The 23,701-nt window shown below is 35.9% G+C and overlaps 1 protein-coding gene across 1 annotated transcript; it reads right to left on the bottom strand.

Moving 5' to 3' along the window:
* Positions 1 to 21,951: 21,951 nt before the first annotated feature.
* LOC149805007 (uncharacterized) lies at positions 21,952 to 22,950 on the bottom strand. Its single transcript, XM_089933391.1, has one exon. It carries the CDS (start codon positions 22,948 to 22,950, stop codon positions 21,952 to 21,954), a length of 999 nt encoding a protein of 332 aa, XP_089789517.1.
* Positions 22,951 to 23,701: the final 751 nt, after the last annotated feature.

Here is a 23,701-nt window from a genome sequence, read left to right as displayed (position 1 = left end):
GAGTGAGTATAATGTTTTTATCCTGCAAAGTGATAATGTGTCTAGGTGGGACATGATTATACATGTCTGTGGCATGATACCCCAGTGCAAGACATCACTATAAACTGTCACACTGCAGACATCGTAGCGATAAGACTGAAACACACAAACACATACACGCAAAAGTGTCAAAATGTCTATCTAATCAGTGACATTAGTAAATTTCATATTTAGATATAGCCTTTACAGGTAGCCTGTAGTTGTTGGCCTAAATAAAATTTATTAATGGCATTTTCTATTTGATTAAAGTATCGCGGCCGATAAAAAGGTACAGAAAATATTTGGACGTAGTTTAGATGGATGTTTTTCCAAGCCCTTAAAGCCCTGGTTCATAACCTTGTCTGAAAACGCAAATGGCTAACAACCTATGAGTACTTTGCTCGTGATAAAAATTCAATGCGAGCGACGCACTAAGGGTTATCAGGTCAGGGAACAAAGTCGATGCATTATAAATGCAAGAAAGTTATAGTTTGAAGACAAGTTAACAGAGTGGTATTGGTTTTGATAACATGGCCTCTATCTTGACATTGCAGCAAGTTGGTAAATGTACTTATGTTGTAGAGCTGGAGCTAGGCTTCACCGAAAAACCTCAACACCTCGAACGTGTGTTACTTCCGCTGAAATGTGTCTAAACTTCTTATGCTATTTATGGTACATTTTTAATGTGTTAATTTGTCCTAAGATACTTTGGAAAACTGCATACAAAGATATGGAATTTCCTCTAATGACAGTGCACTGTTACACACAAAGGGGAAATGTACACTGAGTCATCGGTAGACAGCACTGCATGTATATTTATCTCTGTTTTTATTATCAGAATTCAAACCGAATGGTTGTCTCGGAACCTTTGTTGCACCAAATACGCCAAAATGGATAGTTTTCTTGGAATAGAGTCTTTCTCAAGGAACGTTTTAATAACTCGGGAAATTTTTGGACAAATAAGAATAATTAAGTTTCACATTAAATAAATCTGGAAATGGCAAGCGCTTTTTAAAGGTTCATTGAGCACGCTGAAGAAGCTCCCTTCATGGCCAGTTAGACAAGTGAACACACACACACACACACACACACATATATATATATATATATATATATATATATATATATATATATATATATATATATATATATATATATATATACAAACACACACTCACACACACACACATACATATATATATATATATACAAACACACACTCACACACACACACACACACACACACACACACAGAGTACACACTTCCCTGGTACATTATGTTGATCTTGTCGACATGTAAAGAAGATGTCATAACAAGGTAAGAGTTATTAGCCATATGATGTTCTGCAACAGTTAAACGTGAAGAAACACTTAGTTGTATCTATTCTGATTCCAAACACAAACCCATGTAACACAAAGCCAGTGGAAATATAAGGCTTTAATAATAATAATAATAATAATAATAATAATTATTATTATTATTATTATTATTATTATTATTATTATTATTATTGGTGGTGTTGGTGTTGATATTGGTATCATTATTATTATTATTATTATTATTGTTGTTGTTGCTGTTGTTATTATTATTATTAGTATTATTATTATTATTATTGTTGGTGTTGGTATTCGTATTATTATTATTATTACAGATAGGTACCAGTGGCAACAAAGGACAGTGACACATTTTCATACTGAAACTACTGATACTGAAATAAGTGTTGAAAAATACAAACAAACTACTGTGCTTATTTGAAACTTGACCAATATATTTCTAAATATAAAAATTCCACTTGGTCGTATGCCACTCAACAGTCTAATGTTAAAGGCATATTTCGTACCATTTTACACAAAAGCATAATTGTGTTAATAGTATAGTGCTGCAACTTGACTGCACACGAAACTGGAAAGGACGAATCGAAATTTTTGTAAAGCTAACTCGAACTCAATAACGAATACGGTTCCATGCACGTACTTTTGCAATGTTTAAACTTCAGTTCCGACGTTTTTCTTTTCTTATTTCATGCTTCTAATAATAATATCACATCATACACAGCAATACGGAACAAACTGCCAAAAACCACCTCTAATAATAATAGTAAACATGTGGTTACTGAATGTGAATCGGTGCAATGAATTCAGCAACCATTCCACGCACATCAGTATTGTTTGACATCAAGTAGCAGCCAATAACATCTTGTCCTTCTGCAGTTTAATGTATTGATTAATACCTTGTGGTAATTCTCCAAACTGCATAATTCTGAACCGTGAAGAGTAAAGAAAGATTTAAATAACACCCCGTGAATGGATTATGGAAAATAATAATATAGTATTGCGAAAGGTGCTTCAAAACCTTATCTTAAACCTTTCTTCACCCAATCAAACAGGAACAGTTGCTAATTGCCTAGAAAGAATATTGTTCTTAAAAGAATGTTGTCTTGATATAAGCTTGTCACTGCATTTTGATTCAATTATATAGAAACAAGTTATAAAAATAAACAACAACAAAAAAAAACAAGAATTATATTTAATTTCAAGTATCATTTATGAAACAATACAAAATTATGATCATTTCTGTACAATATGTCTTGTAAAGTTATCATTTTCATCTGCATAAAGTTATCGTTTTCCATAGAGAGCATTCTGCCATGCTCAAGAAATACAGATCAAGTACAGTTTGAGAAGTTGCTGGTTTTTAATGGTCATCAATCAGTAGGAAAGGTAAATCGATTATACCTACCGGCTTGATATCAACTTCATTTTATTATGCACAGAGTAATGCAAATTTATTTAAATAAATACAGATAAAATTTATACGAACTATTGTACAATCGTATGTTTTATGATGGGACAAGTAATGTTCGAACAATATATTCTTCCATTATCAGGCCAGTTTTAGCTCTTTCGTTGTGTGCAATATTTGGGGAACCTGTGATTATCACAGGTCGATAAATTGACGAATTATCTTTGTGTCAAGTCATACTTCCGCATCATGTCATTTATTTTGTGTGTGATAGGTGTGTGGGTCGTCGGGGAGGGGTACTGACTTCGACAAAATGTCATCTTTAATGTCGAAACATTTATAAACAGGAAACTACATTGATGGGGGAAGAAAAAAAGAGTGAGGTGACGCATAATAAATACCTAGATATAAAAAATAATTACATTATCTTTGCAGTGCATACCCAAGGATACCCCAATACCGAAGCATTGACCAGCCAAACATAATTTAGACTTTTCCAAAGACAAATAACTAGGATGTCATCATCGTAACAGAATTCACCTGAGAATTTACTCAGAAACTCTAACCAGAATTACTGACGGCCTTCAATTCAAGAAAGGAGCAAAGTTTTGTTTAGACGACAAACCACTGGGATACATTGTACGTGTATATAAAGTGTAATAACCGTAGCCTAACGATTCCAGTATTAAAGGATATTTTTTTTTAAAAAATGAACAATTATGACAATTAATTATTACGATTCACTCGCTCATATCAAATTCTAGACGAGCTTTAAAAGATTTATAAAATAGTCTGAACAATAACAAATGACCTGAACATAAAAAATATAATTCAAACATTCATACAGTACATACTCTCTAGTCATGTTTTAAAATTGTACCCATATTTCAGTATTCTATCCTTCAAGGTAACTGCAGGAAGGTTCACAACACTCTATCATAATATAATCGCCTTTTGAAATATCTATTTTCCTCTAGAGATGCCATATTTATGACCCGTTGACAAACTTTCCCTAAGCTACTTTGGTCAACCATGAGAAATCCGCTACTTGTACAATATGACCAGAGGATATTTTTTTTTCTTCAAATTTTGAAGACATTCCTTTGATGAACACAAAAACTTGAACTGGTAAAGCTTTACAACGTCATGTTCTGGCTTCCGTGGACCACATTTTCCTTTCAAAAGGTCTCAATTTGTATAGCAATACGTATCATTGAAGCGAAACGGTATTTAAATGATTTCAAATATTATCAGCCTCTTTCAAAACTCGTTTGTCATAATACATGATTTAAAGTCGCTTGAAGGTATTTATTTTGTTGGGCTTTTTGGTGAGGTCAGGTGATTGGGCAAAAGGGAATGCGACTGCTTAATTTCGAATAATTCAAGACCGAGGCATTTTTATCTTCTTCCAAAACTTTGGAAAACTAGAATATACCAAGAGACATTCCGACTGTTCAAGTGAATATTGCCCAACGGAATTGTTTTTAATATACCTATCAATTTTCTAGCCAAGAATGAACCAAAACTTGTAAAGTAAAATCCCACATTAAAGAATACGATAATGTCGATTTCTTATTCCGTATTATCATACTCTCAAGGGAGGCTAGAACTATGTTCTTTTCTAGGTATCATGCTACGGTTGAGAAAGCCTGAATAACTACGATGTAGCTTCACTTGACATACAAACAGAAATGAATAGCATTCTCTTTAATAAATCTGCATCAGCAAGTTCTCAACAATTTTTTTTTTAATCTCGCAGTGTTGTATCTTGACCGCCGGAAAAGATTTGTTCTCGGTATTCCCGAGGTGGCATTGGTCTTGTCAATTACTTAGTTTTACTGTCATAAAAATGATGTAGTTCTCACGCCATGACTCCAGTGAAACCTCTTAATTATTCGGATTTGTGACAACTCGGCGTGTTCTAGCAATCAAGACCGCGGTACTGTGATGACGAAATATATTTCGTATATAAAGATGAAAATGATGTTTTGAAAACCTGAGTCAAATTATGCCTCCTGAAAACCGGATTCTGGTTATAGCAGATATTGATAAACTTTATACTGGCATCGTACATCATCATGGTTTTGATGCTTGTAGGACAGCCATGCTTGATAATCCAGATCCAAATTGACAGGATGAAGAAATTTGAAATTTACTGATTATCTTTCTTGAAAAGAACGAGTTTAGTTTTAGTAAAACATTGTATTTCCAATAAAAGGTACAGCTATGGGTAAAACGTTCGTTCCGTCTTATACAAACATTTATGTACCTGAATTGCAGAAAGGAAGAAATTCTAATACACCAAAGCTATCTTTTTTCTGTGTTAGTTTTAAGGACAATATTTTCTTCATTAAAGGGTATAACTTTGCAAAGAGGGATAATATGGCTATTAGGGTCCAGATTTGCAATAACGACCAAGACTTTCATGAATAGGATAATAAAATTTCATGAATAGAATAATAAAATTTCGTGAATAGAATAATAAAATTTCATGAATAGAATATCAAAATTTCACAAAACTAAAGCACATGAATAATTCCTTGCATTGTTCATTTCAATAAACGTTCAGCATCTGCATCAACGTATGCTGTACAATATTTTAGTGCTTTGCGAGAAAAAAATCCTGAAGCTTTTGAATCACGCTGTTTGGTGAAAGCTTACAGACGAAATAAGAACATATGCATTATAGTGACGTCCAAACTAATTAGTATCGACAGACATGGTTGCTTAAAGTGTGAATTAAATTGTGTTTATCTAATTATATTCAGTTGGTAAACTGAATATGTCTCTGGTACGCAAAATATGACAAGTGTGGTATATTGCTTGAACTGTAAAATCCAGTATGTGTGACTTTCGTAGCTGTAAAACATGCGATTTTATAATTATTTTTCAAAATTGAATAATACATGTCCTGTGATATTGAAACTGTGTAATTTTATATTTATTCTATCAAGATTAAACAATATACTTCCGTTGATTCGTAAGATATGGTCTATTGTTTTCCAAAAAGTAGTAAGTAGGGGAACGGCAGGAAATGTATGTGTTATGGTGGCATGTTTCCGCCATATGTCTGGAAAGACAAGTATAATATGTGCAAACATTTTGCGGAAAGTGTGATATAAGATTATTTGAGATTCATTGGCAATGAGTCAACATCTGCTGGTCAAAAGTGGATTGAAGAAAAGAGAACAATTCTGGATTAAACTTTCAGGAGTTGAAATCTATTTTGAAATTCCAACAGATATTATTACATGGACCAAAAACATTTGCAGTTTTAGTATTTTGTTGTTGCTGTTGTTATTAATGTTTTAAAGCCTTATTTTATTGTATTGTAATATATATATATATATATATATATATATATATATATATATATATATATATATATATATATATATATATATATATATATATATATATATATAATTTTGAGATAGATACATTCAATCCCATCTATCTATCTAACCATCCATCGATCTATCTATTGAAATGCGGATACCAAACAGAAATGAAAAAGCTTATAACTGGACGTATATTTTAATTCTGCATAGATGATTTTTCAAAATAAATCTATTCAATATGCTGCCTATATAACCAAGGAATACGTAATAAGAAATAAGTATTAAACCGTTTACACTGTTCCATTTAATCAGTCATCCGTCGTAAACAAAAAGGTTTTGCCAAAGTAACAAAACTTCGGTCAGAACCGTATTGCTGAAAGCAACCCAATTTGTTGAACTAATTCTTTCGCAAGGTGATGGCTTCTCCGCATGAATGGGTTTCAGTACGCCATGTGGAGTTCTTTCCCTTAAATGTACTGGCTATATCAATCGCAAAGAAGTAATGAAGTTTCTTTTCTTGAAGTACTGGATTTAGAGAGCTAACGGCGGCTGAGCTCTGGTGTATCACGACTGGGTAATTTATTTGAAAGAACAAAAGTTTTAGTGCCACTTAAAATTAAACTGCATATAAACGAAAAAAACTTAAATACAATTGTAATTGATAAATGTATGCTTTGCAGGTTCTTTCGTTCACCGTAATATCAATTCTTACATCATTAGTATTACAAGGATATTTGATACAATGTTCTCTCTCTCTCTCTCTCTCTTACACACACACACACACACACACACACACGGATGCCACATTTGCTACCGTAACAATGAGGCGACAATACACTGATAAAATAAGGTCGGTCGGTATGTGTGAGAGAGAGAGAGAGATTCACTAACTATAGCTGTTCTGTTAAACATCATCGCCTTGTAATCTTACCACAAGATGTTCCACACATTATTTGAAAAAGAATCTCCAGCTCTTAATTTCTTTATTACGATCATTTACTTTCACGGTATGACAATATCAGCGATACTAAAACGCTGTGAATATGATATTTGTCAAACTAAGCAAACGAACAATGACATGAGCACTGAAAGAATGCTGAAGTTCATTTAAATCGCAAAATAGTAGTTGTGCAAAAATGTTACAATAATGTAATATTTTATACTTCTCAAGTCGAGGAAGACGTAAATAAATTGGAATTGTTCATACTTTTCTATTTTTAATCAGTCATCCATCAAACGAGGCAATTTTGTACAGTGTTTTTTAATTATATATGAAACCTAATTTAAATGTATTCTACAATAGTTTCAAGTGAAAATTTTAAGACCTGTTGACACAGTAACTGAAACAGCCAGGAGAAAAACGTAGTCAAGATGCGATGTGTGGCCAACGCCAAAACTATAAAATAAAAACAATTGATTTCAGACGCTGAATCTTGCTATGGTATTGATTTGAATATGTCCAATAAGAATCTTTCGATGATACATTCGCATCCTTGAGCAATTCCTGTTCAAGACATATAACGTAACCCCAAATGAATTCGCAGTCAGAAAAGCTGAGTAGATGGTTTATACATTTTAAGGATCAAATATACATTTTTCTGACATTAAAATTAGAAACAGAGTAAACATTAGGCACTTTGACAAGTAAACAAATATCAGTGTGACATGATCATGACTTATTATTGTGTATAAAGAATATGCAAAGAGTTACCTCCCATACTTATGTCAATATGTATCAATCTTTTGACTTTGACAAATTATGTTTTACACTTACCATTGAAAATACATATCCACATCAATAGTTTGCAAATTTAAAGCTGTCTGTACCTTTAAAATCAATATTATACCTTTCGTAAGAATACTAATATATGAAAATATTGGAAAACTGTTAGAACCTCTCAACATTTGCATTTTTAATCTAACTGCTACTTGTAGTAAATTGTATTGTCAAAAATAATTATAACAATGACTTTTTAAAAAAATGGTTTATTTATATTATTTCATTTTAATCACTGTTCACGCCTAGAAAACGCTGTCTGGTTAGCTGACGAATACAACACTTCATTAAAAGTTACATTAATTGCAAAGTAGGTGCTATTAACTAAAGCACTTAACATTTCGTACAATTTTTAGTTTAATATGAACATTAAAATTACTGAATTGATATGGTTTCTCACTGTTTTAAGATCTCCAGAAAAGAGCACGATATCCATAATCAACGACATTCAAGGACCTTAATACAGTGATGGTGGCTTTTTCCAGATCGGTTAGAAAGTTTTATAAAGGAAACCGACCTACATCTTGGTTATATTACTGTGTCTTAGTTAACTTGAAAAAAATCTTTTTTTCTTAAAACATCTGTTGCGTTTAGTTTTTCGATCGGGTGGATTTATTTAGTATCCACTGGAATTACAAATTGCTCAATAATATTCTTCGACTCGACCATTAGTTTGGAATTATAGTGAATTCATACAAGGACATTTTGAATTATGTTATTGTTGATACATAATATAAAAAAAAAACTTAACATATCGCAACAATCCAGGCAACTGGCACGTTAGCACATTCGAGCCTAAAGGCACATCAATACACTCAATATAGGAGTACCACAGGAATTCAATTGGAACTTCATACAATAGGACCTGTGACAGAACATATAGGAATATTTTGGGGTTTAATTCACAAAACTGTTAGATTTTTTTTTCAAATTTTCACTTGATGTTCATGTGAAAAAGTATTTGTTCAATCTTAAATAAAACCGCTTTGGTTGGTCATTTTACACACATTGGCTTGTAGAAGAAGACAATAAAGATGGTATACAAATAAATTGAGTTATTGATTAAATAAAACAAGAGACTTCATCAATTCGGATGTTAAACTTTTTTGATCAAATAAAACAAAAACCTTTATCAATTCCAAAGTTAAACTTCTTTGATCAAATAAAATAAGAGACTTCATTAATTCCAATATTTAAACTTTTTTGGATCAAATAAAACAAAATACTTCATCAATTCTGAAGTTAAACGATCATGATCTTGAGTGCTTTAATATCATAATCACAGTGAAGAAACGAGTGCAACTTACAAAGGGTGATAGACAAAAGAGAGGGTGACTGAAAACAGACATAAATTCCAGTCACTTGAAATCTGACACTCAAATTAAGAAGGAAAAGAGAAGATAAATTTATGGGGGTGGAGGTTCAATTAAACACTTCCAGGCTTATTTTTATTTAATAAACGTATGAGCCTGAGATGGGTCTATAAATTTTCACCCGCTCCGATTTCCGTAACGAGATCAAAATGGAAACATAATATTCCAAAGAGACTGCTCTGTCAAAAGTGGGAAAGTACATAACTTGCCATAGCAACACAGTTTCAAATATAGAAGATGAAAAAGTTTTTATACTCTTCTGAGAACATTCCAAATTTCGACACATGATTCATTCCTTACATCACTGATAATGGAGTGAAACGTCCCCTTTTTACCTCATAACTGGACGGGGGAGCAAGCAGATTAATAATTGTCGTTATTACTGGCTGACTATATGGGGGAATGAGGTCTGTGACGAATAAACACTGTTGGATAATTTATTATTCCATTTCTAGTACTGTCAAAACTACGCACGTATGATTTAGATGATCATTTTCTTAAGCTTTTTCAAATTTCAACAACTGGGAAGTATAGAAAGGCAAGCATGCATATTGGCCATTAGAACTTTAAATACTTGCAGAAATAATTACAAATACTTACAAAGCTTACTTTCCTGTTATTTGTCAAATACAGGAACGATTTTATAGCTTGACATATACTTGGTGGTAAGCGTTTTTTAAAAATAGTTTTGACGGTTGATTCTATTCTACCTTTTAGCCTTAGAACGATTTGGAGAAGGAATTTCAACTTAGCATCGACTAGGAGTAGTAGAGCATGGTACACAGGGGAAAAAGGGAAGGAGTGCTGTGCTACAAAGGGTAAACAAATCATCTTTTGGTGAGACTGTCGATCAAAATGCATCATGTGTTTCGGCTGTGTTTGTATGCTCTACTTTCTTCATTTTTTTTTTAAAAGTTATAAGTGTATCTTATATTTATTTAATCAATCTGAATGAAAGTAACATTTCAAAAACTAAAAGAAGCAATATCTTAATTTGCAAACGATATTGCGATTACAAGAGGAAAGTTAAAAAACTACATTTTGTAGCCAACTTACCTGATAGCGCAATGCAGAGCTCATTTATTCCCTCAATACACAGTTGGTTGTAGTCAGTCTTAACTGCGTTGGAAATGCAAGTATGTGTATTTGTATGCGAAATAAATCAAATATATGTATAATGTGTACGCTGCATCTTTGATACACCAATCGTTGTATACATTTTTTCAATAAAAGGGAGCTTAGCAAACCACGTTTCCTTTTAATAAACCTTTTATACAACTCTTGGTATATCAATGTTGCATCCATCCATCCATCTATATATCCATCCATCTATCCATCCATCCATCCATCCATCCATCCATCCATCCATTCATTCATTCATTCATTCATTCATCCATCCAACCATCCATCCATCCATCCATCCATCCATCCATCCATCCGTCCATACATACATACATACATACATACATACATACATACATACATACATACCCAGTGGCCAAGTGGTCTGAGCGTCCGCAAAAGTCACATTCTTGCTGTGCTCTTCGTTATTTATTTAATTTATTTTGTTTCAACAAATGTAATGAGGAAAAAAATATTTTTTTCCTATCTGGTGATGTATCATGCCAGGCTGAGGTTATCGACGGTTGTCTCCCCTTACCCAGTTGTTAGACGTACTTATTTTAATCAATGTAGTGAGCAAACAACATTAAAAGAACGAGATGTCTGAACAGACAGAGATTAGTAACTGAAGAACGTATCAGAAATGTTTCTCCAGGAGTTCTCAGAAAGACTTACCCCTGACAGTAACGTTTTAAAATATGTATCAGATGTTCAATAATCTCATTTTCCGATTATTTTGTTTCTGTAATCCTTATTAACAAAGTAATTAAACAAAAGAAAATATAATCTTATGTTTATCGTTAGTATTTCACAACAACAAGAAATCAATGTATCTATATAAAGTCTCTTTACCATTCCTCAAAGCGAATAGATAGATTGATAGATAGACATACATACATACATACATACATATACACATAACTTTCTCAGCAAGTAAATGTATAATTTATTCAGATATTACTTATTGGAGTAGACCTAAACATTGTTTTCGTGTGTGAATGCATTCCCCTGTCCTTAGATAACTTTTAAAACGAGCACTACTCTGTAAATTTCCTTAAATGTTATTTTTGTGTTTGATTCAAAAAGTTGTCAAGAAATCAGCTTGGCTTCGATGTCAAGAGGCTGAAGGTCCCGTTAAAAGGTCAGGCTTCGACGTACTTTAGGGTTTAAAAAAAATGGCAGTCAAATCTCCGTCGAATGTATATTGATGTTTTAGTATTAATTACACTGTCGCAGATGGGATGATACAGTTTGATTACATACTAATCAATAAAGCCGTTTTGATACACTTCTTTAGAGATTGTGACGAAGTATATGGTTGGGGTGGGGTGCTTCCAATATTTTATTTAAACATTTTTTATTTAAATATTTTTTATTTATTTATTATAGAAGTCCCACCCAGGCTCTATTTGGTTGGAAGTTAAATTTAGTGAAAGATAGATGTAAAGCTCTGAGCTCCCAGTCAGCAATGCCGTCGGTTAGATGGTTAAATACACAGAAAAGGTTGAAATTCAAATGAATAACAATTTAATAAGAATTCAGTAATCAAATTACTCAAATTTCCAATTATACTCCATCCGTTCGACCCTTTAATAAGCCTACTGCATCACTTGATTAGCAGTGTGAGATTGATTTCCACCTGTCCTTGCATATTTATTCATCTGTTGTATAATTTATCTCTCTCATTTCTCCCCCTTCCTTCTCTTCTTTCTCCCCGACCTTTCTCCAAATTCCTTCACCTCCTCCTCCTCCTCGACTTTCTCTAGACTTATTCTACTCCTCCTCCACGACATTACTCCTGTCGACATCGACTTTCTCGCTTACAGTCTCAACTCCGTCTCCAACTCTTGAAGACTTGGGACCCAATAGAACCGGAAGTTCTCTGTCCCTTAAAACAGCTTCCCGTGAAAACACAAGGACGATACACGCTTTTTCCTTAGCCCACTCATCTCGCATTTCACATAGCCTATCATCAGATAACAGCTATTATATTTCTTCGGTCACGCATTCATTCACATCGAGATACCCATACGTTCTTGTATACGAAAACAAACGTTATAATACAGCACAGTAGCAATTACTTCTTATACATACATCAATAAATTCTGTCACATCAGTACATATTCCTAATCCTGTTATACTAAACAATATCACAATAATCAGACGCATTTCTTTACGTTACACTCATACAAAGTACGCAAATATTCAAATATCCATGCTCTAATATATGCATACGTCCATAATAACTAATCTTACATACTTCAAATTTTTTTCCAAATTCACAATTCAAGCATGTGCAGATTCTAACATAACGCATTAATAAATGCACTGGTTTGCTACGAAGTAACCTAGTAGCGAATTACAAAATTAATTCTGACCACAAGCTAACAATCTATATAATTCCGCTTCGCATCAAATAATTCTTTACTTAAGGTTCGAGCCCATGTCTGAAATACGCATGCAAATGAAACACTACAAAAGCTAATTCTAATACTAAACTATCCTAGTAATTCAGTGTACATACTAAAACATACTACAATTATGATGTTGAATATTCAGCAAAAATCGAACAGATAACTTAATGACCTTGTCGAATCTTTGTCTCTCCTTAAAATCTACTTCTAAGTTCATCCTTCAGATTTCGAGTGGCTTCTTTTCTCGGAGTAAACCCTATTGATCCACAATCCTTTCAGGCGAATACTGAATTAATCTTAAGGTATCATTCGGGTCTGAATTCTAATCACGCCCTCTATCTCAATTTTTGATTGAATATCGCTGTGGACTGATCCAATCAAACTTACCGGACAATGTCCCTCTCGCTGTCTGTCAACGTGGATACGGATAAGAACACGCCCCGTTCACCCCGTGGACTTCCTTTTGATCATCCTTGAACTAACCTTTAACAAATAGGCGTGATAACGGCAAGTCTTTGTTAAGGGACGCGAGAGAAGTATAGTGGGATGCTATAGCGACAATGGGACTTCTGTTTTAAATGGGGGGGGGGGGTGTACACTGGCGACAACGGAAATTTAACACGGGGAATTTTAACATGGATGAGACTATAGAGCGACAAAAAGAATGGGACAGTATTGCGACAAGTGTAAGGGACTGTATAGCGACAAGGGAAATTTAACATGGGAATATTGGGTCTGTATAGCGACTATGAGATTTACCATTAATATAGGGACAATAGGAATGGAACAGGTGAGGTGACGTCAAGCTACTGAAGATTGGTAACAATGTAGCAAGGGGCTGACCTCAATCGGGACCAAAAAGTGGGAAAAGAAACCTAGAACACTTGGCGGGAACGGGACTGGCTAGACAAATACATATATAACACATACAACAACCAACATATACATAGATGGATGAACATTACTCTATCACACAAACAGCTATACAACTGACTAAAAAACAGTTTAGGCAAGAAAGCAAATCTTTTCGAGGCATATGAGTGGCTCTGAAAAAAGCCTCTGGGTGCTTCTTCTATTTTCTCCACTTCTTCCACCATCTTCTCACTTTCTCTATTTTTCCTTCTCCTTTTCCTTCTCTAGCATCCAGTCAGGATGTCCCGTTAATCTAAATATCTCCTGCACCTCAACTGAGTTTTTATTCAGGCTTTCAAAGTCCTCTTTTATTTTCTGTTGTCTTTGTCTTTTCTCTCCTTTGCAAGTTATCTTTAATCTTCTTCACCTTCTCTTTCATTACCTTTCTCGTCATTTCATCAGCTTTCTTTAATTGGTCTAATCCCCACTTCACAAAAGACCACTTTATCAAATTCAATATTTCTTCTAAAAACCACCTGACTTTGATGACACCATCAAGTGCCTCCTTCCAAGTTCCAACTCTCACAAATGTTTGGTTTAATGAAGCCTCTTAATTTCTCTACTTCCTCCTCTATCATGCCTTTTACCAGATCTCTCGCTACTTTCAGACTGGTCACAAAGACTAGGCTACCTGGAAACTTCCATTCATCTGAAAGCCTTTCCACCATCCGATACCAACTGTCTTTCAAGTTGATATACTTCAAGCACGGACGTGAAGATAAACATCCCTTACATTCACTTCACATATTATCTACTACCCACACAAATTTACGCTAATTCATTCAAACCCCAAAATATACGATCCACACATGGGAAGAAGAAAAAAAAAACAGTCACAAATATACTATACACACACGGAAAGAGGTAAAAACTATTAAATACTATCCACAAACCCAAAATCTACTATTCACACGCGGAAAGGAGAAACCCAAACAATATCTACTATCCACACAAACCAACACGAAAATATACTATCAATAGCCCCAATATCTACTATCCAGTAATATAGTGAAATAGCGGTTCTGGCTCACAATGTAAATCAAACGGGAAAAAAAATCATAAACCGTCAGAAATCCAATCTGAGAAAATCAACCGATGAAAACAAAGTGATCCGGAAATGACAAACCGAGGCTGGGAAACGCAAGCGTTTCCAAAAATGGAACCGAAAGGAAATCAAAAAGCATGACAACGATTAGAAATCTGACAGAGAAAACATCTATGCTAACTCAGATGGCAACGACCGTGAAAGAAAAACCGGGTCTGAAAACAACCGAGGAAGCCTCAGATCGGGATTCTGCGAGAAATGCAGATGAAGAGATCCTGATCCGGAAATGACCTGGCGAGGGCTGCCAGGGTATCCTGAAAGAGAGTGAAAACTATTAGAGCTGTAAGATTAGTATATATAATATAAGAAATGAAGCATCAATCGGAAAGAAAGATGTGCAAAAATGCACCGCGGAGCAAATTCTACAAAATATACAAAACAAAACAAGAAGCCATCGACGACAACACCGTGAATGGAATTTATCGAGCAAGACCGTTTATCCAGGATTTACCAGCAAAAGAATTTCACTATTGGGACGTGGAATTCACAGATGCAGTCAAAGAAATATTCAACCGATGCTACGATGGAAAAACTGGCATCAATGAAATTCTTCCACGGGCTGTGCGGAGAAAGTTTACTGTGGATATTGACTCAAAAGAAAACCTGCTCGAGATCAGAAAATAATTCAGCGGATATGGAAAAACTCAATTATCGGAAAAAACCCACGGACATCAAGCAATTATCGCTGACATGATTGTGACTGCTGCTGAACATAAACAATTGCTGTTGAAAACCGCACTGGATAATCCATGCTGGGACGTAGATGACCAAGCTTGTATTAACAGTCTGAAGTTGCTGGGCACGAAATCAAATAAACCAGGAAGTGTAATAAAAAAGTCACTGGATGGAATTTCTGTATATGATTCGTTGTTGACTGTTTTCGAAGACGTCAACGTGAACGAGAACGACTTCGACGCTGTGACTTCGTGGGATTTTCAAACACAAAGTATTTCTGATGAAGACCTGGCGGTGATATCAACAGCGGTAACTGGAAAGCCTGATCAGATTCGTGGGCAAATTCGTGTTTCTGGACGCATGATGACCTTTGAAATGATTCCTGGGCACTATTGTAACATCTGTAAACGAAGACACGGCTATAACGCCGCAGGAGATTTCATCGACGGCCAATGTGAGAATCTTCTTGTGTTTGATAATTCCGATCATTACAAAATTATATGATGAGACTTGGAAAACGTATCATCGTTGACAAAAGCAGTTTGAAATCTCGCATAGAAAATTATTTATCTGGTGGATTTGATACCAGCATTGATGCAGTCGCGAGAAATCTTCCAGCGGATCAGCGAAAACCTGATTATATAAAATATTTACTGTCGCTGCAGCGTAATAAATATTCTGGTGAATTTTCATCGAGAACTCCTGGACTTGTTTATACAGAACCGCCTGCACATATCAAAAACGACAAGGGAATTTCAGGACGCGGTTGTCGTCGGGATGAACTGCGTTATCAGGATTATCTTGATGGGTCATATTGTGGAATGGGCAAGTCAGAGGCTGCATGGGGTTCAATTCCTGAGGAGTTATCAGTGTTATATATCAGCTACAGGAAAACCTTATCTTCGAAGATTTCCGCGGACTACAAAACTAAATTATACTCGGAAATCCCTGGAAAGATTGTTTTCAAACCCGGCGATGGTCAACGTGTAGTTGTGCAGTTTGATTCACTAGAGAGAGTTAGAGGAGAACCTGACGTTGTTATCGTAGATGAGTTTCATGGAATCCTCCGACAATGTTTCAAGAAAAAACGGCGTAGGCAATTATGGGAAGCTTTTGAAGGACTTATATCAACAGCGGAATACATTAAAGTGTTGGATGCTGACGCCAACGATGATGATCTGAGAATATTCAAGATGATGAACAGGAACATAATCTTTGTTGCCAACGATTACAAACCTGATACTGGAAAAGTCCTCATCGTGGAAAACAGCCATCGGGACAACTACGAGAAGATGTGGAAATATCTTAAAGAAAATCCAACAGCTAGCATAGCTGTGTTTACACATTTCAAAAGACATGGCAAGTTCTCCGTGGAAGAGCTAGCAAAAGAAGCACAACGGCGAGGAATCACCGTGAAGTGGTATCACGCGGATACTGACTATGCTACCAAACACGCGGATTTCTCTGATCCAGTAAGCGCTTTCAGCGATGCCAGAATCGTAATTTATAATCTCACGTTGGAAGCTGGAGTTAGTATCGTCGATGAGTGTTTTACTGCAATGTTTGTTTTTTCACAGGAATTAGGATCAGTTGAAGCAACAAAACAAGCTCTTCAGCGATTCAGAAATATTCGTGAGTTTCATTATTCAGTCCAACGAAATTCCAACCCGGAAAGTAATTTGGAAGTAACACGTGATAGTCTAACCAGGAAGATAATCAACAACGAGAGAAACTTTACTAACACCGAACGAAAAAAAATGTTACCAAGTATTTCTGATCTAAATTCGGCCTTCGGTCAAGCTTATATCAGTTATGTCATCGAAAAAAATCTTTCCAGGAAATATTTCACTGCGCGGTTACTCGCGTCGCTGAAGAAGACCGGGTTTTCCATAGAAGAAACTCCGCCTGACAGCTATCAGGTATTCAGCGACAAAAAAAAGAAGCTAAACTAGCCAAGATAACTGGGGGCTACGTTGATAATTCTAATGTTGACCAGGAACTGTTATTAACACTGGGTGAGCGAATGAAAAATGCCGCGGAAAATACTCAGCAAGATGAAATCGTGGCAAACTTGGAACGGTCAAGAAATGATCCTGGCTGGACACAGAGAGATATCTGGGATGATTTGGAAACCACAGATGATACTGGACATGTCAAAGACATTTCTGAACCAACGATAAAACACTACAAATATAATTCCGAAGATGTTTCTGATCCGTATTTGCAAAAGAGCTGTTACTTAAATAGCCTTTATCAATGTGATATTGGTAAATTAAGCCCTGATGAAATTGAAGTCGCATACAAGCAAAGAAAAACGGCAAAACGCGAATACAGAGAAAAGATAACTGATTACGCTGGCGATCAAATATATCAACAACAAGAATTTGACAGCGATGGAATCACAAAAAGACAACGCCGCGAATATACCCGCGCGATAATCACACAAGGAAATCTTCAACCGTATGTTGGTTATGTTCAAAATTCCTCAACAGACCTTAACGCGGCCGCAGAAATAATATTAAAATCCCCGGAGAATTACCAGCGACTAATCGAACATAGAATCATCCGATCAAGAACAAGAAAACCAACATTGAAATCAATCAAAGAAGGCATCAAACAAATTTCTAAATATTATGGCGTTGAAATAGTAGCTGACAATAAAAGAAATCCCGATAGAGGCAATTACACGTTATATTATCCGCAGCGACCAACCCCTGACTGTTTCTACAACAGCGACTGCAGAAAAACAATAATAAACTCTGATGCAGATGACATCGGAGGAAAAGATATTTCAACGACTGACGATGCCACAGCGTGGCTGAAGTTTTACATCTGGAAGGCAAATGGATGGTTTAACATGTATGATCAATCATAGAAATGTTAACAGGACATTTCAGAGGTTCCATGAGTGACGCAAAAAGCAGTAATAGAAGCGTTAACAGGACATTTTAGCGGTTCCTTCAAGTCTGTGGAAAGTGGCATATTTATATATAATATATTTTGTATATGCCAAGGGTCATAGAAATGTTATTTTGATCATCCGAGGGCTTCTTCTGGGTGGTTTTGTATCGCCGAGAATCCAGAAAAGTATTAGAGATGTGATGGGCATATTAGAGACATGATAGAAGATATATGCTCACAAGAAATATTGATGGGGTTGAAGTGCCTTGTATATACGGTCGATATACCGGAATACCTTTTATCAAACTTGATTATAGTGATATAGAAGAAGACGTTGACCCTAATCGAATTTGGGGTGATGTTGATCTTGATCCGTTACCCGATGACGGAAATTTTAATATTAAAATTGTAATAATATACAGCGGTCATATTTATTTTCTTGTTACTCCCCTTCTTGAGGATGCAACGCAAGAAGAACAAGATTACTGGAATAACTGCTACGAGTATCATGTTGATGCGATGTTAAAACTTTATGGGGTGTCTGAAGAGAATCGTAAGACTCTTTGTTCACTCAAGAAAAGTTTTGTGGTCAAACCTGATCAATGGGATCACAATCGTATTTTTTTAATCCCAGATCAGCAAATCCTTGCGATAGTAAAAAAGATGCTATGTCTAAATATTATGAAATAAATTTTATGAGTAAAAACATCAAGAGAAATAGACGCCGCAACAGGAAGAAATTACGGTAAAAATTTAATATTACTTGGTGAGGTTTCGTAATGTCTCATTTTCTACTGTCAATCGTTGCAGTTCTTCGATGAGATCTTCGACGGCATTTAATGCCTGTTCGTTGGCGCTGATCTCTTCGCGCTGTTCTTGAATTGTTTTAAGAAGCGCTGTGCATTTCTTACACTGTTCGTTGTTTTTTTTTGTGTCATCGGAAATTGCATTTCCCTTCCATATTTGATAAATTCTGTCAAAACTGATCTTGTATTTCCTGGCTATTTCAGCAACTGGAATTCTATTTCTGCTTGCGATTATGTCTTGGATGTCATCGTCGTTGAGTAACACCTTGCGTGGCATGGTTGTTATAACAATTGCAAAAACAGCAACAATTGCAGCAACAATAATCATTAATTGGAAGCACTTTCCGGTGGTATCAATTTCAGCTTTTCTTTGATTAATTCGATCAAATCTTGGATGATGAATTCCAAGCCCTCAATTCTGTTGGTGAGATCTTGAATATCTGCCTCAATCCTATACGGAGCGGTTTCAATATCGTCACGGAATTCTTCGATGTCCATTTGAAAATGTTTCACATTTTTTCAAATCATCATTGATTGTTTTGTTCAGCGAGGATTTCATCAAGCTGATCTTGCAACCGCTTAATATTACCATCTCGGAGAGTAATCTCTCGTTGAAGCTTCTCAATTGTTTCATCGCTGATATTTATTTGAATTTGAGCTTGATCAATCGCATCGACACGTTCCTGCAGGGAAATTTGTAATTTATCATTTGATTCCTGCAGCGATGAGATTGTTTTGTCGCGCTCTTCAAGTTTCTTCTGAAGGTCTGCTATCGACATTGCTCCTCCTATCTTTTTTTGTCGTGATGAAATTTCCGCGGTGAGTTCAGCCTCGTGGTTTTCAAACTTCTTTTGTTCGCTGATAAGTTCTAGAAGCTTTCTATGCTGGATTATGTTTTCGTCGTGGATTTTCTTGTTCATCGCGGTGACCTCAGCAAGTCGATCTTTTTCCTTGTCAACTAACTGCTGTTGTTTGTCTGTCTTTGCTTTTATTCGCTCAATGTAATTTGTGATCTTCTTTCCTCGTTCAGTGCCAGCATAACCAGCAATGAATTTCTCGTTGGGATATGCGGATTTCCAAATCTTGTATAGTCGTGGCAGTCCAATATGATACTGCTGAGCGATCTTCGCTGGTGATTCCTTTCCTCGAAGATTCACAATGTTAAGTTCTTCAGCTGCTGTTAAATATGTGGCCTTCGCAGGCATATATAACCCGTGATAGAAAATTAAGACAAAAAATAATAACAAGAAAATCTTCTCGGCAGCGAAAATAACATTTGATAACGACGTGAGGAAAAAAATATCAAAAATAATACCAGGCAGCGCATTCACAAATACCAGCATTTGCTCTGAATTTTTTGATCGGTTATTTTGCCATTGTTATCGTTGTAATATCTGATATGATATTATCCGAACAGTATTATCGTTGTTAGATTCGTTATCTGAAAATTGCATCCTCGATGCAAGTGGATAATAATACCAGGGTAACAACGTCGATAGTATCTCAGCGAGAAATATCATCGAAAATAACATCAACTGAAATATTTTGAAATACCAGCATTTGCTCTGTGCTTTCCGACCGGTTATTTTACCGCTGTTATCGTTGTGATTTTCGACATGATATTATCTGAATGATATTATCGTTGCAGATTCGCCATCTGAGGCCTGCAGATGAGTAATAATATCAGTGAAATAACATCAACAATCACGCGACGAAAATAATATCGATAAAATCATCCAAGATGAAGTTCTTCAGAAACCTGTGATTTGTGGTTTTCACCGTGCAGAATCTGATATTATTTGATTGTATTTTTTTCCGTCGCTGTTTCCCGGACATGATTATTCAACGCAGATGATCCATCACAGGGTTAATTTGACGAAATTAATGTCCGGAAAACACGTCAGGAAAATCGATTCACAAGAAAAGATGTATCAGAAATCCCTGCAGAAATTGCCGATTACAGGTTTCTCATGGTCGGCAGTCGATGTTATTTGATTGTATTATTTCCTGATATTATTTTCCTGCGCGTGATTACCGACGTTGTTTTCGCTGGTATTATTATTGATCGCGGTTACCCAAAATACAACTTTGCAGAAAAATAATACCGTGACGGTAAAAACCAGGGTTTTTCATGATCGACAATCAGGTTATATTTTTCTGATATGATTTTTCCACGCGTGATTATCGACGTTGTTTCCGCGGATATTATTATTGCTGCGGTTGGCCAAAATACAACTTTGCAAAAAAATCAGAGTTTTCATGACCGCGGCCATCTATCATTTTTTTGATGTCAAAATCAGCCAGATGCAGCCCTTGCCAGGTCAAAAGAAGCCTTCGTTGGACCGTTCAAAAAAGTGGCGAAAGTGGCATATACAAAATATATTATCTATAAATATGCCACTTTCGCCACCACTTGTAGAAACCTCTGATTGTCAAACTGACACTTCCACGAGGTGAAAAAAGTCGATATCGACATGAGGTAAAAAAGGTCGGGCAAAGTACCAAATTTACAATAATATATTATGAAATTGGTACTTTGCCCAACTGTCCAATCAGCAAACTGACCCTTGCTACGATCATGAAGTCGCGCGGTATCAGTTATTGGAAACGTCAGCGTTGGAAACGTCGGCGTTTCTGAAGTGACCAAGTGTGGTTGTGTTAATGTCATCTGGAGAATATCTTTTATCGTCGAAGTTGCTCAGTCCAGTCTTGCGAATCTCATCAGTAAATACTTCATGTCGATGTGATCGGAATCCTCGCGTTGTTACCGTGGCAGTTTACAACCTGGCGTTCTGTATAACGCTGCAAGATAATCATCAAATGTTAATTTGTTCTTCACATAATTCTTGTTAACGCCTTTGGCTTTCTTGGCTGTCACGTCGTCTTCGGTGACCAGCGAATACATTTTTGATCTGAGGCCAACAAATTCACGCACTGGCCGGAACGCAAACTCATCTTTGAACTTTCCAATGACCTTCTTGTTAACGCCGTCGTGGAATTTGACAGCAACATCTGACAGATCAAACAATTCCCTGTGGTCATAAATATCTTGGTAAAGATCATCAAACGGAACCTCATAAACCAGCGAATCAGTGTCTGACATTATTAATTCCGCGTCCGGAAACTGTTTCTTGAAAAACCCATAGTGAAAATCATACATGATGGTCTTTGACAGATCCACCACTGCAGCACCAACATAGATGGGTTTGTTTAGCTTCAACGTTGTTTGTTTCCTGGTAATCAGTACAAGATTATCATTGATTCGCTTCTCGTCGCGGAAACTGTTTCCGCGGACTAATCTATTTCTGCGGCCAACATTATTAACTACGTCAACGTGAACGCGATTACGAACATTCTCCATGGTCTTGCCAAATACTGAATTATTCATCAACTTGAAAACGTCTTTCTGGAATTCTGACTTTGCTGCTGCTCTTCTTGTTGTATTCGCGTCGATGTAACTTTTCAACCAGCAACTGTGATTGAATTTTAATACTCGATGAACTTTTCTCAGAACAAGACCAGCATCAAGAGCTTGTTTGAGCAGCGCATAATGACAAATATAACCGCGCTTGTTAAACAAATCAGGAACTAATTTACGAAACAGGCAAGGATTAGTTGTTCTTAGCGCGACTTGTTCCCGCGACAACATATCATTAGTTATCGCGATATGTTCTGGCAGATACGGATAATCGTTGTGAAGATCATGCAACTGCGCTGGATAATCAACGTCAACCTCAACAAAGTAACTAACTTCTGGATTCATCGCCGCGGTAGCATTGTTTGTTTCCGCGAGAAATTCTTCTGCGGGGATCCACTTGAATCCACCGTATGGCATCAACATTGACATTGCAGGTTCGTAGAGATTATTGGGATCCAAGTAACAAATATACTTACTGGACTCCGCAGGATTATAATCGTGAAGATATTTATTGTTCGCGCTGAATATTTCTTTGTTATGATGCTGATTCCGCCGCGTGTTCCTTTTTCGATAAACAAATACATGTCAGCGTCTGTTAACAGTTCAAGTTGAACTTGTGATTGATTTAACGCTGCGTCCCAGGAAAGACCAGGCGCGGAGAAATAATGAGCTGGATCAAGACCATATTCTGTCAGCGAGGTTGTTCTGAACTCCTCGAAAACATCTGATAACAACAACACGTCCAACCGCAGATAGTGATCGTGATAATCACCAAAGTTTTTATGCTGAAATAAATCCCAGGCTTGTAACGCCTGTTGATACTGTTCCGCAGTGATATTACTGTCATACAACGATGAGTAAAATGCTTCTTTACGCGGTAACGATGATTCATCGAAAACTTCTGGACCAGTGAAATGCTCGTACGGAAAGATTCCCTTGGAAATCTTCAGATCAGCGTTTCCATAGTATCTTTTTTTCATTGGAAGATTACCACAGTTCTTTACAAGACTGTCCAGAGAAGCGCTCATGAACTGTATACTGTCAATGAATCTCAACCGTCCGATAGTAACGATAACAACTTTTCTGAGTTGCTGGG

The sequence above is a fragment of the Sinohyriopsis cumingii genome, chromosome 2 (genome assembly GCF_028554795.1).
Source record: "Sinohyriopsis cumingii isolate HCF-2022 chromosome 2, ASM2855479v2, whole genome shotgun sequence".
Taxonomy (NCBI): domain Eukaryota; kingdom Metazoa; phylum Mollusca; class Bivalvia; order Unionida; family Unionidae; genus Sinohyriopsis; species Sinohyriopsis cumingii.
Note: the sequence above shows the minus strand (reverse complement) of the source record. Positions and strands in the feature narration are given on the sequence as shown.

Bases quoted from the DNA above. Each gene is read 5' to 3' on its own strand.
- LOC149805007 (XM_089933391.1), bottom strand. From the start codon at position 22,950: ATGAATCCAGAAGTTAGTTACTTTGTTGAGGTTGACGTTGATTATCCA.